This window comes from Poecilia reticulata, chromosome 18 (assembly GCF_904066995.2).
Source record: "Poecilia reticulata chromosome 18, P_reticulata-male-v2, whole genome shotgun sequence".
Taxonomy (NCBI): Eukaryota; Metazoa; Chordata; class Actinopteri; order Cyprinodontiformes; family Poeciliidae; genus Poecilia; species Poecilia reticulata.
The window spans coordinates 14,563,104-14,580,073 of NC_088847.1; the positions used below are offsets into that span (position 1 = coordinate 14,563,104).

The window sequence follows — 16,970 nt, forward strand, 5'->3', positions numbered from 1 at the left end:
ATGTGGTGGGTGCCGCTGTTGTTATGGTTGGAGCTGCTGTTGTTGTGGTTGGAGTAGCCGATGTTGTGGTTGGGACAGCTGTTGTTGTGGTTGGGACAACTGTTGTCGTGGTTGGACTAGTTGTTGTGGTTGGAGCAGCCGTAGTTGTGGTTGGATCAGCTGTTGTTGTGGTTGGAGCAGTGGTTGTGGTGGTTGGAGCTGCTGTGCTTGTGGTTGGAGCTGCTGTAGTCGCGGTCGGCGCAGCGGTGGTTGTGGTTGGAGTACCAGTGGTTGTGGTCGGGGCAGCGGTGGTTGTGGTTGGAGCAGCAGTGGTTGTGGTAGGAGAAGCTGTGGTTGTGGTTGGTGCAGCTGTATTTGCCGTTGGTGCAGCTGTGGTTGTGGTTGGAGCTACTGCTGATGTGGTTGGTGAAGCAGTGGTTGTGGTTGGACCTGCTGTTGTTGTGGTTGGGACAGCTGTTGTTGTGGTTGGGACAGCTGTTGTTGTGGTCAGGACAGCTGTTGTTGTGGTCAGGACAGCTGTTGTTGTGGTCGGAGCTGTTTTTGTTGTGATTGGAGCTGCTGTTGTGGTTTGCACAGCTGTTGTTGGGGTTGAAGTTGCTGTAGTTGTGGTGGGACCTGCTGTTGTTGTGGTTGGTGCAGCTGTTGTTGTGGTTGGGACAGCTGCTGTTGGGGTTGGAGCTGATGTGGTTGTGGTTGGAGCTGTTGTTGTTGTGGTTGGAGAAACTGTAGTTGTGGTTGGAGCAGTAGTTGTGGTGATTGGAGCTGCTGTTGTTCTTGTTGGAGCAGCAGTGGTTGTGGTTGGTTCAGCAGTTGTTGTGGTTTGTGCAGCTGAGTTTGTAGTTCGAGAAGCTGTGGTTGTTGGTGCAGCTGTGGTTGTGGTTTGAGCCGCTGTTGTTGTGGTTGTTGCAGCTCTAGTTGTGGTTGTCGCTGCTGTGGTTGTGGTTGGAGCCTCTGTGGTTGTAGTTGGAGTCACTGTAATATTTATTGTAGTTAGTATGAAGTCACAGTTTAGATGAAGAAATAAACAATTCATTCTTTCAAAGTTTGTTGTTTGATTTTATTCATCATTTTACAAATTTTTCATACTAATTAAAGTTTGGTTGATGTTTTCTACAAAGCTTGAAGTGATGTAACTCAATTCCATTATTACTTCTAATGTTCATAAACATTGTTCATAAACATTTCTGTCTGGGGTTGTTTTTTATTTTCATTAGTCGCACAAATATTTGATTTTCTTTAATGTATTTTTTTTTTCTTACCTGGGTTGCTGACAGAAACGGTCGATGGATCTATGTTAAATTCTCTAATATTTGAAGCCTCGTTAACCAAAGACTCTGAGATAAGTGTATCATTAGGAGTAGATGATGGCTGAAATTCCAGGTCAACAGAGTTGATGATTGATCCCTCACTGTAAAAGTGTAGTACAGTTAGTTAACGTCTACAAGTGCCTTACAATGAAGTTTATTCTTGGGCAAAGTACAAAGAAATTACCTGAATTTTATAGCTCCCGTCTTTAGGAATGAAGAGAACACTCTTCTGAAAAGTGCGTCAAGCTACATGAAAAAAAGAATGTATATCTCAGAATATAGTTATTCAAAACAGTAATAGAATAAATATGTGGGTTTTTTAATGGTTCAAGGAGAGAATCTACACACACATTTAAATGAAAAAAATCGAAGTCATGTGGTTTGACGCTTGATGATACATAAGACCACATTCAAATTTAGCAGGACTTTGTATTTTGTTTTACTTAGAAAAAGACTTATTTCACATTTTTAGGTTGAAGAGACACACAAAATATCTTTCATAGGAAAACAATAGGCTGTTGATTTATCTACTAGAATTATTTTAAAAAAAGTAGGATAGAAATTTTTATGTGAGTAAAAGGGGTAAACATACACGATTCCTTATGTGTCCAGAACGTGTTAGGTATGTTGATGTTGATGAGTCTGCCAGATCTGCCGTGAATTGTTCATCAGACGTAAAAGTCAGCAACCTTATTAATGCTGGAGCTCCAGTCATTGTGGATAGAGCTGCTGTTGTTGTGGTTGGAGAAACAGTAGTTGTTGCATATGTGGTTGCGGTTGTGGGTGTGGTTGGAGCCACTGTGGTTGGAGAAGCTGTGGTTGTTGTTGGTGCAGCTGTAGTTGTGGTTGGTGCAGCGGTGGTTGTGGTTGGAGCTGCTGTGGTTGTGGTTCGAGCAGCGGTGGTTGTGGCTGGAACTGCTGTAGTTGTGGTTGGAGCTGCTCTGGTTGTGGTTGGAGCCGCTGTTGTTGTGGTCGGAGCCGCTGTTGTTGTGGTTGGAGCAGCAGTGATGGTGGTTGGACTTGCAGTGGTTGTGGTAGGAACTGCTGTGGTTGTGGTCAGAGCAGCGGTGGTTGTGGTTGGAGTTGCTGTTGTTGTGGTTGGAGTAACTGTTGTTGGAGAAGCTGTTGTTGTGGTTGGCAACGCTGTTGTTGTGGTTGGAGTTGCAAGGGTTGTGGTTTGAGCCACAGTAGTTGTTGTTGGAGTCGCTGTAGTTGTGGTTGGAGCCGTGGTGGTTGTGGTTGGAGCAGCAGTGGTTGTGGTAGGAGCTGCTGTGGTTGTGGTTGGAGCCGCTGTTGATGTGGTTGGAGTCGCTGTTGTCGTGGTCGGAGCCACTGTTGTTGTGGTTGGACCAGCAGTGATTGTGGTTGGAGCAGCTGTGGTTGTGGTTGGAGCCACCGAGGTTGTGGGTGGAGCAGCGGTGGTTGTGGTTGGACTTGCTGTGGTTGTGGTAAGAGTTGCTGTTGTTGTGGTCGGAGCAACTGTCGTAGTCGGAGCTGCTGTGGTTGTGGTCAGAGCAGCGGTGGTTGTGGTTGGAGCTGCTGTTGTTGTGGTCGGAGCCGCTGAAGTTGTGGTTGGAGAAGCTGTTGTTGTGGTTGGAGAAGCTGTTGTTGTGGTTGGAGAAGCTGTTGTTGTGGTTGGAGAAACTGTTGTTGGAGAAGCTGTTGTTGTGGATGGCGCCGCAGTTGTTGTGGTTGCAGATGCAGTGGATGTGGTTTGAGCCGCTGTAGTTGTTGTTGGAGCCGCTGTAGTTGTGGTTTGAGCCACTGTACTTGTGGTTGGAGTTGTGGTGGTTGTGGTTGGAGCAGCAGTGGTTGTGGTCGGAGCTGCTGTGGTTGTGGTTGGAGCAACTGTAGTTGTGGTTGGAGCCGTGGTGGTTGTGGTTGGTGCAGCAGTGGTTGTGGTAGGAGCTGCTGTGGTTGTGGTTGGAGAAGCTGTGGTGGGGGCTGCAGCCAGTGTGGTTGCGGTTGGAGCTACTGTATTTGTGGTCTCAGGTGCTATGGTTGTGGTTGGAGCACCAGTGGTTGTGGTTGGAGCTGCTATTGTGGTCAGAGCAGCTGTTGTTGTCGTTGGAGCCACTGTAGTTGTGGTTGGACCCGCTGTGGTTGTGGCTGGAGCTTCAGTAGTTGTAGTCGGTGCAGTTGTAATTGTGGTTTGAGAAACTGTTGCTGTGGTTGGCGCCGCAGTTGTTGTGGTTGGAGTTGCAGTGGTTGTGGTTGGAACAGCAGTAGTTGTTGTTGGACCCACTGTAGTTGTGGTTGCAGCCACTGTTGTTGTGGTTGGAGAAGCTGTAGTTGTAGTTGGATCAGAAGTTGTGGTTGGTGCAACTGTGGTTGTGGTTGGAGCCGCTGTTGTTGTGGTTGGAGCTGCTGTTGAGGTTGGTGCAGCTGTGGTTGTGGTTGGAGCTCTTGTGGTCAGAGCAGCTGTTGTTGTCGTTGGAGCCACTATAGTTGTGGTTGGACCCGCTGTGGTTGTGGTTGGAGCTTCAGTAGTTGTAGTCGGTGCAGTTGTAATTGTGGTTTGAGAAACTGTTGTTGTGGTTGGCGCCGCAGTTGTTGTGATTGGAGTTGCAGTGGTTGTGGTTGGAGCCGCTGTAGTTGTTGTTGGACCCAATGTAGCTGTGCTTGCAGCCACTGTTGTTGTGGTTGGAGAAGCTGTGGTTGTTGTTGGAGCAGAAGTTGTGGTTGGTGCAACTGTGGTTGTGGTTGGAGCCGCTGTTGTTGCAGATGGAGCCGCTGTTGTTGAGGTTGGTGCAGCTGTGGTTGTGGTTGGAGCTCTTGTGGTGGTTGGAGGAGCAGTGGTTGTGGTTGGTGCAGCTGTGGTTGTGGTTGGAGAAGCTGTGGTGCTGGTTGCAGCCACTGTGGTTGAAGTTGGATCCACTGTGGTTGTGGTTGGAGGTGCTGTGGTTGTGGTTGGAGCACCAGTGGTTGTGGTAGTATCCAATGTGGTTGAGGTTGGTGCAGTTGTAGTTGTGGTTGGAGCAGCTGTGGTTGTGGTTGGAGCCTCTGTGGTTGTGGTTGGAGCCTCCGTGGTTGTGGTTGGAGCCTCTGTGGTTGTGGTTGGAGCAGCTGTGGTTGTGGTTGGAGCCTCCGTGGTTGTGGTTGGAGCCTCTGTGGTTGTGGTTGCAGCCACTGTGGTTGTGGTCGCTTCCACTGTGGTTGTGGTTGGAGCCACTGTAGTTGTGGTTAGAGCTGCTGTGGTTGTGGTTGGAACTGCTGTAGTTGTGGAAGAAGCTGTGGTTGTAGCTGCTGTAGTTGTAGTCGGTGCAGTTGTAATTGTGGTTTGAGCTGCTGTGGTTGTGGTTGTGGCTGCTGTTGTGGTTTGAGCCGATGTAGTTGTTGTTGGAGCCGCTGTAGTTGTGGTTGGAGCCGTGGTGGTTGTGGTTGTGTTTGGAGCAGCAGTGGTTGTGGTTGGTGCAGTTGTAGTTGTGGTTGGAGCCTCTGTGGTTGTAGTTGGAGCAATTGTGGTTGTGGTTGGAGAAGCTGTGGTTGTGGAAGGAGCCACTGTAGTTGTGGTTGGAGGTGCTGTGGTTGTGGTTGGAGCACCAGTGGTTGTGGTTGGAGCTGCTGTTGTGGTCAGAGCAGCTGTTGTTGTGGTTGCAGCCACTGTAGTTGTGGTTTGAGCTGCTGTGGTTGTGGTTGGAGCTGCTGTAGTTGTGGAAGGAGCTGTGGTTGTAGCTGTTGTAGTTGTAGTCGGTGCAGTTGTAATTGTGGTTTGAGCTGCTGTGGTTGTGGTTGTGGCTGCTGTTGTGGTTTGAGCCGATATAGTTGTTGTTGGAGCCGCTGTAGTTGTGGTTGGAGCCGTGGTGGTTGTGGTTGTGTTTGGAGCAGCAGTGGTTGTGGTTGGTGCAGTTGTAGTTGTGGTTGGAGCCTCTGTGGTTGTAGTTGGAGCAATTGTGGTTGTGGTTGGAGAAGCTGTGGTTGTGGTTGGAGCCACTGTAGTTGTGGTTGGAGGTGCTGTGGTTGTGGTTGGAGCACCAGTGGTTGTGGTTGGAGCTGCTGTTGTGGTCAGAGCAGCTGTTGTTGTGGTTGCAGCCACTGTAGTTGTGGTTGGAGCCGCTGTGGTTGTGGTTGGAGCTGCTGTAGTTGTGGAAGAAGCTGTGGTTGTGGTTGGGGCTGCTGTAGTTGTAGTCGGTGCAGTTGTAATTGTGGTTGGAGCTGTTGTGGTTTGAGCTGCTGTGGTTGTGGTTGTGGCTGTTGTTGTGGTTTGAGCCGCTGTAGTTGTTGTTGGAGCCGCTGTAGTTGTTGTTGGAGCCGCTGTAGTTGTGGTTGGAGCCACTGTAGTTGTGGTTGGAGCCGTGGTGGTTGTGGTTGTGGTTGGAGCAGCAGTGGTTGTGGTAGGAGCTGCTGTGGTGGTGGCTGCAGCCAGTGTGGTTGTGGTTGGAGCCACTGTGGTTGTGGTTGGAGCACCAGTGGTTGTGGTTGGTGCAGTTGTAGTTGTGGTTGGAGCTGCTGTAGTTGTGGAAGAAGCTGTGGTTGTGGTAGGAGCTGCTGTAGTTGTAGTCGGTGCAGTTGTAATTGTGGTTGGAGCTGTTGTGGTTTGAGCTGCTGTGGTTGTGGTTGTGGCTGCTGTTGTGGTTTGAGCCGATGTAGTTGTTGTTGGAGCCGCTGTAGTTGTGGTTGGAGCCACTGTAGTTGTGGTTGGAGCCGTGGTGGTTGTGGTTGGAGCAGCAGTGGTTGTGGTAGGAGCTGCTGTGGTTGTGTCTGCAGCCAGTGTGGTTGTGGTTGGAGCCACTGTGGTTGTGGTTGGAGCACCAGTGGTTGTGGTTGGTGCAGTTGTAGTTGTGGTTGGAGCCTCTGTGGTTGTGGTTGGAGCAGCTGTGGTTGTGGTTGGAGCCTCTGTGGTTGTAGTTGGAGCAACTGTGGTTGTGGTTGGAGAAGCTGTGGTGCTGGTTGCAGCCACTGTGGTTGTGGTTGGTTCCACTGTGGTTGTGGTTGGAGCCACTGTAGTTGTGGTTGGAGGTGCTGTGGTTGTGGTTGGAGCACCAGTGGTTGTGGTTGGAGCTGCTGTTGTGGTCAGAGCAGCTGTTGTTGTGGTTGGAGCCACTGTTGTTGTGGTTGGAGCCGCTGTGGTTGGAGCTGCTGTAGTTGTAGTCGGTGCGGTTGTAATTGTGGTTGGAGCTGTTGTGGTTTCAGCTGCTGTGATTGTGGTTGTGGCTGCTGTTGTGGTTGGAGCCATTGTTGTTGTGGTTGGAGCTGCTGTTGTGGTTGGAGCCTCTGTGGTTGTAGTTGGAGCAGCTGTGGTTGTTGTTGGAGTCACTGTAATATTTATTGTAGTTAGTATGAAGTCACAGTTTAGATGAAGAAATAAACAATTCATTCTTTCAAAGTTTGTTGTTTGATTTTATTCATCATTTTACAAATTTTTCATACTAATTAAAGTTTGGTTGATGTTTTCTACAATGATTGAAGTGATGTAACTCAATTCCATTATAACTTATCTTCATAAACATCTCTGTCAGTGGTTGTTTATTTTCATTAGTCGCACACATATTTGATTTTCTTGAATGTATTATTTTTTTCTTACCTGGGTTGCTGACTGAAACGGTCGATGGATCTATGTTAAATTCTCTAATATTTGAAGCCTCGTTAACCAAAGTCTCTGAGATAAGTGTATCATTAGGAGTAGATGATGGCTGAAATTCCAGGTCCACAGAGCTGATGATTGATCCCTCACTGTAAAAGTGTAGTACAGTTAGTTAACGTCTACAAGTTCCTTACAATGATGTTCATGATTTCGGGGGAAAAATACAAAGAAATTACCTGAACATAATGTCTCCCACCCTTAAGAAGGACGGTACTGTGCTTCGGAAGAGTGGCCCAAGCTACATAAAAAAGAATTTAAAGTATTTTAGGTTTAAGACAATTTTTTTTTTCAGAATATTACTTACTAAAACATTAGCATAATTAAAACTTTTGTTTTAATAGTTTTCGGAATAAATCAACCAAAGTTCTTTAAATAACTCAAATGATTTGGTGTATTACGGCAGGAAAATTGAGACCATATTCTAGCTAAGCTACAGGATTAATAATCTTTAGTAGATTTCTATGTCTTTATTTAAATTGTAAAAAACTTCCTGTTTTTAGTTTGCACAGATATACAAAGTAGCCTTTATAATGAAAAAGTTACTAAATTCTGCAGTAAACTTTGTTTTTCAACATGACAATGGAAAAGGAGTAAGAATTGGAAACATACACTATTCTTAATGTTTTCAGAGCGTGTTTGGAATGCTGATGATGATGGGTCTTTCAACTCAGAAGTAAATGTTTCATTAGACCTAAAGGTCAGTTGCCGTATTAATGTTGGAGCTGCTGTAGTTGTTGTTGGAGCAACAGAGGTTGTTGTTGGAGCTGATGTAGTTGCAGTTGGAGCACCAGTGGTTGTGGGTGGAACATCCCTGGATGGAGCTGCTGTGGTTGTGGTTGGAGCCGCTGTTGTTGTTGGAGCTGCTGTAGATGTAGTTGGAGAACTTGTGGTTGTGGTTGGAACTGCAGTGGTTGTGGTTGGAGCAGCTGTTGTTATGTTTGAGGCTGTAGTTGTTGTTATTGGAGCTGCAGTTGTTGTTGGAGCTGCTCTGGTTGTGTTTTTGGCCGTTGTGGTTGGAGGTGAAGTGGTTGTGTTTGGAGCAGCTCTTATTTTTCTTTGGTGCTGCTGTGGTTGTGATGGGAGCTGCTGTTGTAGTTGTTTGTTTGTCAAGGAAGTAAGATGTGTAGATGTCTGTACAGGCATCATCTTCTGAGCTGTTTATTTTTTAGAGTGGAAACATTTTAAATAATCAATATTTGCATCATATGCTGTTTTATTTAGACACTGAATTTGTAATATTATACGTACCTGTTAGTATTAGTAGCAGTGGTAGCACTTTTTCAGGACCCATACTTTTTCAATCTTAATGCTGTAATTTTAGGCAAAACAAACAAACAACTCATTCAAACATTAGTGAATCAGGAAAATATTTAATCAGTACTTATTGTCATTTAACATTGAGACATTTCCAAGTCAGAAAGACTTGGAAATAGTAGACATATCTGCTTTCCTATTCATAGGTATTTACTTATACTATTGCTTGCTTAATTTAAGCTGTGAAGTCATTTTATTAAATACATAAATGGTTATGGTAATTAAAAACATATAAGTAAGGTTTATTATTATTTACAGCAATTTCTGAGACTTTCATACAATTTTTCATATTCTAAAATTCAATTATAAATGTGGTGAAGTATTTAGTGTAATTTTTCAAAACACTTATGTAGGTTTTCAACTCCAGCAGCTTTACTACGTAAGTATCGGTAAGCTGCAAAGATGATGGCCGCATGCAGCTTTGGATTAGCAATTGGTAAAAATAAAAATTAAAAAATTAAAATAAAAAAAGGTATGACTGAGCTGCATTTTCAATAATCTTTGACTCTGTTTTAAAAAAAAAATGTTTATAATTTAGAAAGTTAAAAAAAAAAATTCAACTTTGAAACATCATATTTTTAACTGCAATTTTTGATTTATTTTTTATAAATGTATGTGAAATGTAACAAAATTTACTACACTGTTACTTAGCACAGAGTTGGCTTCTCTGTACTGCACTTATGCTTACCTCGGCATATTCAGTACTTTAAGTGTCTCCAATTACTGGACAGTTTGAATAATTTTCTGATTAATTTGGTTAACATATATTTGACCACTTAGAGGCACTCAGGCAATGTGCACAGCACTGAGGTTTCACAGAGGATGATTCAATTGTTGAACACGGAGAAATAAAAATTAATGCTTAATTCCTCTAGTTTTCCCTTATGCAGGTGCGTGCTGAAAAATGTACATATTTTGTCAGTAAACAGACACAACCCAGTACAGAAGCAGAACATAAAACACAAGCTTCACAATCATGAGAAAATCTGATGCTTCAATAAAAAAAGATGAAATGGGCTGATGTGATGGGAAGATACAATGTTGCAGTGCGACAGCAACTGTAATGTACAATATTAATGAAAATATTTATTGGTCTTCTAACTACCCCTACAAGAATTGGTTAAGACCATGAATGTTATATGCCCTCGCATCAAAACTTCTGTCTTCAGTTTGTTGAGCCGTTCTACATAAAATGCTCGTTGCGTTACAGGTAAGCAGGGGAAAATAAGCAGCTTCAATTAGTCGCTCCGTTCTGAGTCAGCCAGCTGTGCATCACCTGAGAAACAACCTCAAGCTGCAGGTACAGCCTTCGGTTCACTCTCGAATCCACAGACTACCTCTGTGCCCTCTCCTCTCAGCTGTTTCTACCAGAGAGACTTACAGTGCACATTTACTTGCGGGAGTTATAATTAGAGCAGGTCTGAATCTGATGGTTAATGCTTGGATACTGGTAACCAAGTGGCTGCAGTGTTTCAAAGTTAGATCTCGCTTGACATTGATACCAGTTTCCTCCTCACTGCTGCACCTTAAAAATAGGTATGAATTAAATGTAGAGACTCCTGTAAAACCTCAGCCGCGAGAGGAAGGTTCAAAACTAGATAAAAATCTCCACGTCACACTCACAGAAGCCTAAAATATTAATAATTTGAACCGGAGCCTCGTGTGTGGAAGGCTACATGTTTTTATGTATGTTAAACATTCTAATACAACTGGAGACATGTCTGTTGAATAAAAATAATCCATAATTATCTCAAAGAAATTTTGATTTAAAAAAAAAGGTCTCAGGTAGTATATGGAAGAGGGTTAGGACCACTGAAAAACAAAATTCTGACTTTGAAATCATAATTTTGAGAAACGTTTCCATATTTCACCCATCAGATACCGTTCCCCTTGTTTTACAGTGGCGGAACGGTATCTGATGGGTGATTTTCGGTCATCAGATACCGGTCCCTCACTTTACCAGAGGGTGAACGGTATCTGATGGGTAATATTGAGCATTAAAATGCATTGCCCTGTTTTTACTTCATCTATCTATCTATCTATCTATCTATCTATCTATCTATCTATCTATCTATCTATCTATCTATCTATCTATCTATCTATCTATCTATCTATCTATCTATCTATCTATCTATCTATCTATCTATCTATCTATCTATCTATCTATCTATCTATCTATCTATCTATCTATCTATCTATCTATCTATCTATACACATTTATAATAATTGTAATATATATGTGACATATATGTATTTATCATTACTATTATTTTATTATTATTATTGTTGTTGTTGTTGTTATTGTTATTAGTATTATTACTATTAGTTTCCCGCAAAAACGTGAAGAAAGTGTGACAACTTGGCCGAAACATGTTGTTTGAGCTTTCGGTGTCCGTAGTTCCCCAGACAAGCGCGCCGAACAAGCGCGTGCTTGCTACGCGCGTGCTTTCTCAGTGCTCATAACGAGCACCGCGTATTTTGCCGCCTGTGCGGTGCGGAGCGGCAAGAAGACGCAGGGGGAACCGTATCTGATGGGGAAACGCGGATTGACGTAACACCGGGAAACTTTAAAGACATTTTGCTGAAACTGGCGTTTTCATGAAGCCAGTTCAGTTACCCTAGATAATGCCAAGAAATCTAATGCGTCGCGCAGCTTTCTCCGGCGTCCTGTCACGGTATCCCTTTTTAACAGTGCATTCGGCAATGTTTTGGATAAATGAAGAAACGGTTAGGGCAACTTTGAACGCGGGAGCAATAAACTGAACACGGACAAAATAAATATTCCCATCCAGATGGAATTCGACTAGGACCTGATAAAATGAATCCGCAGAAACTCAGGGATGTCCTCACCACACACAACACCAATTACAGCTGAAGTGGACAGACAGCAGAAGTTGGAAACGCTACTGGAACCCTGCAGGCAAATTTAACCAAATTTATTCTTCACTGTCCTGTGTGTGTTTTAGAGAGAAATAATGTCATATAAGTAAATAAGTAATTAACTATATTCTAATTGATTTTTTTTCCCTGTTGCAGGCAAGGGAAACCAGGGATGATTGCAACGCGTTGTGAGTTGTTAAACCATCAATTCTACCATTTATAATTGATGGAGCTACATCAACTCTTTGATTAGTGAGCTATTCACTCCCAAAGTCCACAAGGTGGATGTCAGGACTGAGACCTATCTTGTTCCAATTTTATTGAGAAAAAACTGAATTAGAGGTAAAAACTTTTTTTTTTTTAACAAAAGATGAACATTTGGAGCTATAATCTTGTCTGTCAGTTGAAAAAGCAGTTCCTCAAGCAGCTAATTATCTGAAAGTTGTCTATAAAGAATAACAAGATGCTATTCTGGGTTGGCTTGTTTCTCAATTACACTTGTTAAATTGCATCTAGAATGTGACTCCTAATTTTGATCTTTAAATTTATTTATTTATTTTGCCTCAGCTCATCCCATCATGCATTACATCCTACATGATAGAGTAGGTTTTAATAAAGGCCATCTTTGTCTTTGACATAAACTCACAAAGTATGTAATCTCCTTATATTGTTTTCTTTCAACACTATTTGTAGTGGGGTATTTTGTAAAACAGTTTGAAAGGTCTGTCTTAAAAATGGAGGTGTTAAATATGCCAACGCGAAAAGTGTTACAATGTTTCCAGGAGAATGAACAAGAATGAAGAGACAGGTATTTTTGGTACTCTGTGATTCTGCCTTCATCTCTCCGAATGGATGGAGAGCTCAGATAATGATCCTGCCCAAGTGGTCAAATTCAAGTCAACGATCAAAACAGATCCGGAGACATAAAAAAAAAAAAAAAGAAAGAAAAAAGCCTCTTTTGCCAATCTGAAAATGGCTACTGTACTGACATTCATATTCAGGTCAATATCAGGTCAATACAGATCAGAGAGGGCTGAACTCTGGGATTAATCTGAAATAAAATGTGAATATAAACTCCACATATTAGAATATTGTTTGGTACCTATTTTAAGCTGTTACTATAAGGTCCACAAAGCACAAAATATTTTTTAAAATATACTTTTAGAATGACTGCTAAAGTAAGAATTTAACAAAAAATGGGAAAAGGTACTCATGACTTCTAAACAAAAGCCGTTTTTATGAAAAAGTGAGAAAAAGCAAAAAAAATGTTTTTTCCAACTTCTGTAATTTTGATAATATATATAAAAATGAACTAAAAGTAAAATTATGTTTTGATACTCCTTAATGTGGTGGAACTTTGACATAATTTTTGCCTATTTTACTCATTATATGGAATGCCCTTGAATCAGTGCAAACTAGTTTTAAATGTTTACAAATTCCTCAATTCAAAACTAGTCTCTGAATATCTAAAAACAAATCTGTCAATAAATCAGATCTAAAAGGCAAATCTTTCAAAAAAAAAAAAGTGCCAGTTTTTAAGGTTTATTGTATTTAAACCTTTAAATCTTAACGCCACACTCTGAAATGTACTTACCCAGAGCAGTAAATCAATCCAAAGGTTCCTAAAATCTCTCTTGCTGCTCCTGAAACTTGTTATTCTTGAGCTTGCTCTGCCTTATATATTAGCTCTTAGTTATTACTAGAATGACGCAGATATGAAGCTTCTTTTGAAACAATATAAGTATTTCAGGAATGGCGAGGTAAAAAATCTGGCTGTGCAACTACCCTTTGTTTTCCAAGTTTCCTTCATCTATACCACACTCAGCTCAGTGATATTACTTCATTCCACCCAAATAAACAATTCAGATGTTTTTGCTTTTATTTGTGGATGTGTATGTCAAAATATAAAGATAAGACATTGTTGCGAATAAAAACGGTGAAAATATATATTTTTTTGGCTTAGTTTAATTTTGCTAAGATGCGCAGCAAATTTATTGAATGCAAATTGTGAGTGAAAAAAATGCCAGAGGTGTGGCTGTAATGCCATCTGTTGTGCAATGCTTGGAGCTTTAGAGAATCCAAATTTAGAATAGACGCATTGTTCAGAAATCCATTGTTAACTTGTGAAATTCTTATTTGACAGGTCGGATCAGGTTCAAAACAAACCGTGCTTAGGTTCACAAAAGGGATCACAAGAAGTCCACATTTTGTGATCCTTAAATGAGAACTTGTTTTTTGTGTAAGGTCTTACAAAAGTTATGTCATAACATGTGGAGCCACACTGTAACAAAACATACATGAGAAATTCAAAACTATTTGAAATGTATTTTAAAAATATTCTGAGTCAAAAAGCGACATTGTTCCATTGTTAAAGTCCCCAATGTCCGTTGAGAATGTAATTGTAAAATACATTTACGAACAGTCAAACGTTTTACAATAAACTTTAATGTGTAATTCTTTATTAATTACGATGTGTGAAATTACAATTCACACGTGTTTGATTTAGACGTTTAACTGCATAGAAAAATATTTTAACAAGTACATCCATTCAACCACAAGAAAAATCCAAGAGGAAACTAACATCAGTAAATGCTTGGATTTCTTTTGCTATGCGTCATATGCAGACAGGTATAATCTTGCCACGTCACAGTTAGCTGCATTTAATAAAAAGACCACTGAGCCCCAGATTAAAATGACTGATCTATGACTGGAATTATGAATAACAGAAGTAGGATGTTGTTTTTGGTTGTTTCCATTCAAAAGTATGTCAGGTACAGTGAATCATTCCTAAAGCATTTTCCATCCTTCCATCGGTGTTTCGAAGCCAGCAGAGGCGCATCATCCCTTCAGTGTGTCTTAGGTCTACTTCTGGGTCTCCTCCTGGTGGGACGTGTCCAGAACCTCCGCCACTGGCTTGTGTCAATGTGGAGAAGCAGCAGCTCTACTCTGAGTCCCTCCCGGATGACCGAGCTTCACCTTGTCTCCTGTTTCTAAGGGAGAGTCCAGACCAGGGGCGGAGCTATGGGGGGGTTGCCCCCCGGCCCGGGGAGGTGCCCAGGAGGGAGGAATGGTTTCAAGTCACTTTAATGTCTGATTACAGACAGAAAAAGTGCAGAGGAGGGTTGGGCCGTATCTCGACCAGTAAATTGTGAGCTTGGCCTTTTGAGTCACCTCCCTCTTCAGACTAACAAACCAGGACCGAGTCCACATCACTACAGATCCAGCACAATTGATCAATTATCCCCTCCATTTCTCCCCTCATTCATGAACTGGAGATACTTAAACTCAAGTGACTTCAGATTGCTTAAGTTTAAGTATCAGCAGAACTGAAGGTCATCGGCAACTCAAGGAGAATCGGTTTGTTCATCACTAAAGCAGAAGATTTTTCTGCTAACAGAGTAAAAAGAAACATGAACACAAATAGAATGAAGAACAAAAAGACATTTAAAAGTTTTAAAATTCACCTGTTGTTACTTAATGGAGAAGAGTCAAAGTGAATGGGTGATTATGAGTCAATTATATTAATTAATTGCATATCATGTGCTTAGATCAAATTTAGTCATATTCAATAAATTAGAATATGGATTATGCTTAGTCTCGTTTGTAAAATTAAACATATTTGTCATTAGACCCACAATTCTGCATTAACATTTGTTTTATTGGTCTGATGTAACATTCTAATCTTGAATGTCATGTTTCCATTAGTTTTAAAAAGCAAATCATCATAATTAACTGAAATTGAGCTTTAAATTAAAACATCAGTCTAAGTGTAATTAAACTTATAATGTGTTTTACTTGTGAGCTGAGTTACTGAAATACTTTTTCTTAATATTCTAATTTATTGAATATGACTGTCATTCTGCATTTAGGTGTGCAAGAAATGTGCACTAGATGGCACTATTGCTTTGAGAAATGTATGCCATAGGACGTGCAAAGCACAAGAATGACACGACAGAGAAACTTATGTGATATCTTCTCTCCCGAGACTTGAGATCCAACATTGGATAAGAATATTAATATTGGCTCCATACGTGCTTCTAAAATGTCAAATTAATTATTAATTAAACAGAAAAGAAAATTCAACATCAGCTCTATGCATTATGCGTGAAATGCTCTCCAGTGTATTTACACCAAAATATACAAACATAAACCACAAGGAGGTGCTAGAAGACTTTTAGTAGAAGTCTGGGGATTCTGAATGAATGACTGATGTAAGCATTACAGTCATGGGCAATGCAATCTAGGCTTTTACACATTTTACACATATTCCAAGTTTTATTGTTGTACTTGGTTTTTCTTAAACAAACTTTTCTGTTTTGGTTGTTTAATGACTATTGATACAATGTAGTCTGCAATGTGTGAAACTTTGAACACCTGATAGAAAACAGAAAATAATTACAGAATGATATGTAGATTCTTATTTTTATTTTATACATAGATGTGGGCAAGAAACAACAGATCATGTAAGAAACGCTACAGCGAAAAGCTAAAAAAAAAAAAATAGCTTAGAGTTTATGACTCGACTCACTGGGAGAAGGTTTCCCGCTCTTTTATGATTCCCCAAATGGCTGACTCAGGGGCGGATCTAGAAAAATATTTATGGGGTGGCAAGAGGGTGTATATATATATATATATATATATATATATATATATATATATATATAGTTCTAATATATATAGTTCTAATATTTTGTATTAAAAACAATACCAAATATTGTTTTTAACTTGCATTGTTTCAAAATGAGCTTCATGTAGCAAAGAGGCTTAAATACAATTTCTTAATGTAGTATAGTTAATTATTTTCACATATTTCGTACTCCTGCTAATTGATATGCATATCAATTGACATGCATTGTGTCCAGAAAACCATTTTATCCCAATACAGGACAAGGAGAAATCTGTCACAAAAATATTAGTAGCGCCATCATTTATTTTTTGATATATCTATTAAATACGACTTAAAATAAAGATTAGAAAACTGATGTTTGATCAATTCTCCATGATATAAATCTATAAACAGTTTAGTTTCTGTTAGTTCTGTCAAGTACAAGAAAGGACGAATATCTACTTATATTGGTCAATCGTTTTATTTTAAATATGCTGTAGGAGCCGTAGTTTGACAACTGTTATAAATATCACCATGTTTTTAGACCACAAGGGATTAGCTCAGTTTTTGTCGATTGTTTTAGGAATTGCAGCGGCTGCAGTGCGCCACAATAAAGCTGATAAACAGGTGAAGAACCAAACAGAACCACTTCTGACTGTTCGCAAAGCCAAACATCGAATAAAAGTTCCACCAAGCCACTACTAAGGCACTGGGGTCATGATTCTCGACACAGGCAAAAGAAGGTTTAATGTCCAAACTTATTGATTGTTCTTGGTGATTTATTTTCCTCTTTCACCAAACAATTACTGAGATCAAACTTTCATTTGTTCTCATGCTACCACTCTTAAAAACCATCGGCCCCGAACCCAAATGCCTGCTGGTCCTTCTCCAGGCCCCTGCACTTATCTATGTGGACTGACCCACATTACTTCCTGTCTAAATTTAGAAAATAAATAATAAAATAATAAAACAAGAAAATAAATAAAATCAACAATTATCAACCTACAAATAAACTCTGTAAATAATACAAAAAATAGAAATTTAAGAATAAAGTAACAAAATTCAAATGGATAATGAAAAAATAGCTCCAACAACTTTTATTCTGCCTTTTCTCGCTCAGTGTGTCTGTCGGCTTTACGCGGACCCGTTGCCTTGGCAACCGACAGACAACAGCTCAACGAGCACATAGAGCAGAGATTACCGATCAGGGGAATCAACACCAAAAAACAAACATTTCCCACACAAAAAAGTAGCAAAAACACTAAAACAGAACATTGTC

At 40.8% G+C, this 16,970-nt stretch overlaps 1 protein-coding gene and 1 long non-coding RNA gene across 2 annotated transcripts; one reads left to right on the forward strand and one right to left on the reverse strand.

Annotated features, from left to right (window-relative positions):
* Window positions 1–855: 855 nt before the first annotated feature.
* LOC103480915 (uncharacterized) lies at window positions 856–8,901 on the reverse strand. Its single transcript, XM_081599969.1, has 6 exons — window positions 8,894–8,901; window positions 3,835–3,959; window positions 1,900–3,294; window positions 1,492–1,553; window positions 1,260–1,408; window positions 856–972 (listed from the first exon to the last, which is right to left on the reverse strand). The coding sequence occupies exons 1-3, from the start codon at window positions 8,899–8,901 to the stop codon at window positions 1,976–1,978; spliced, it is 1,452 nt and encodes a 483-aa protein (XP_081456095.1). The 3' UTR covers window positions 856–972; window positions 1,260–1,408; window positions 1,492–1,553; window positions 1,900–1,975.
* Window positions 8,902–10,555: 1,654 nt separating this feature from the next.
* LOC145548492 (uncharacterized) lies at window positions 10,556–11,737 on the forward strand. Its single transcript, XR_014084504.1, has 2 exons — window positions 10,556–11,125; window positions 11,242–11,737. It is a non-coding gene; the product is annotated as an uncharacterized LOC145548492 (long non-coding RNA).
* The last annotated feature ends 5,233 nt before the right edge of the window (window positions 11,738–16,970 follow it).

Bases quoted from the DNA above. Each gene is read 5' to 3' on its own strand.
- LOC103480915 (XM_081599969.1), bottom strand. The intron at 3,295-3,834 runs GTTTCTCAAACC...ATAGCACCTGAG, and splicing joins CGGCGCCAACCACAACAACA to ACCACAAATACAGTAGCTCC.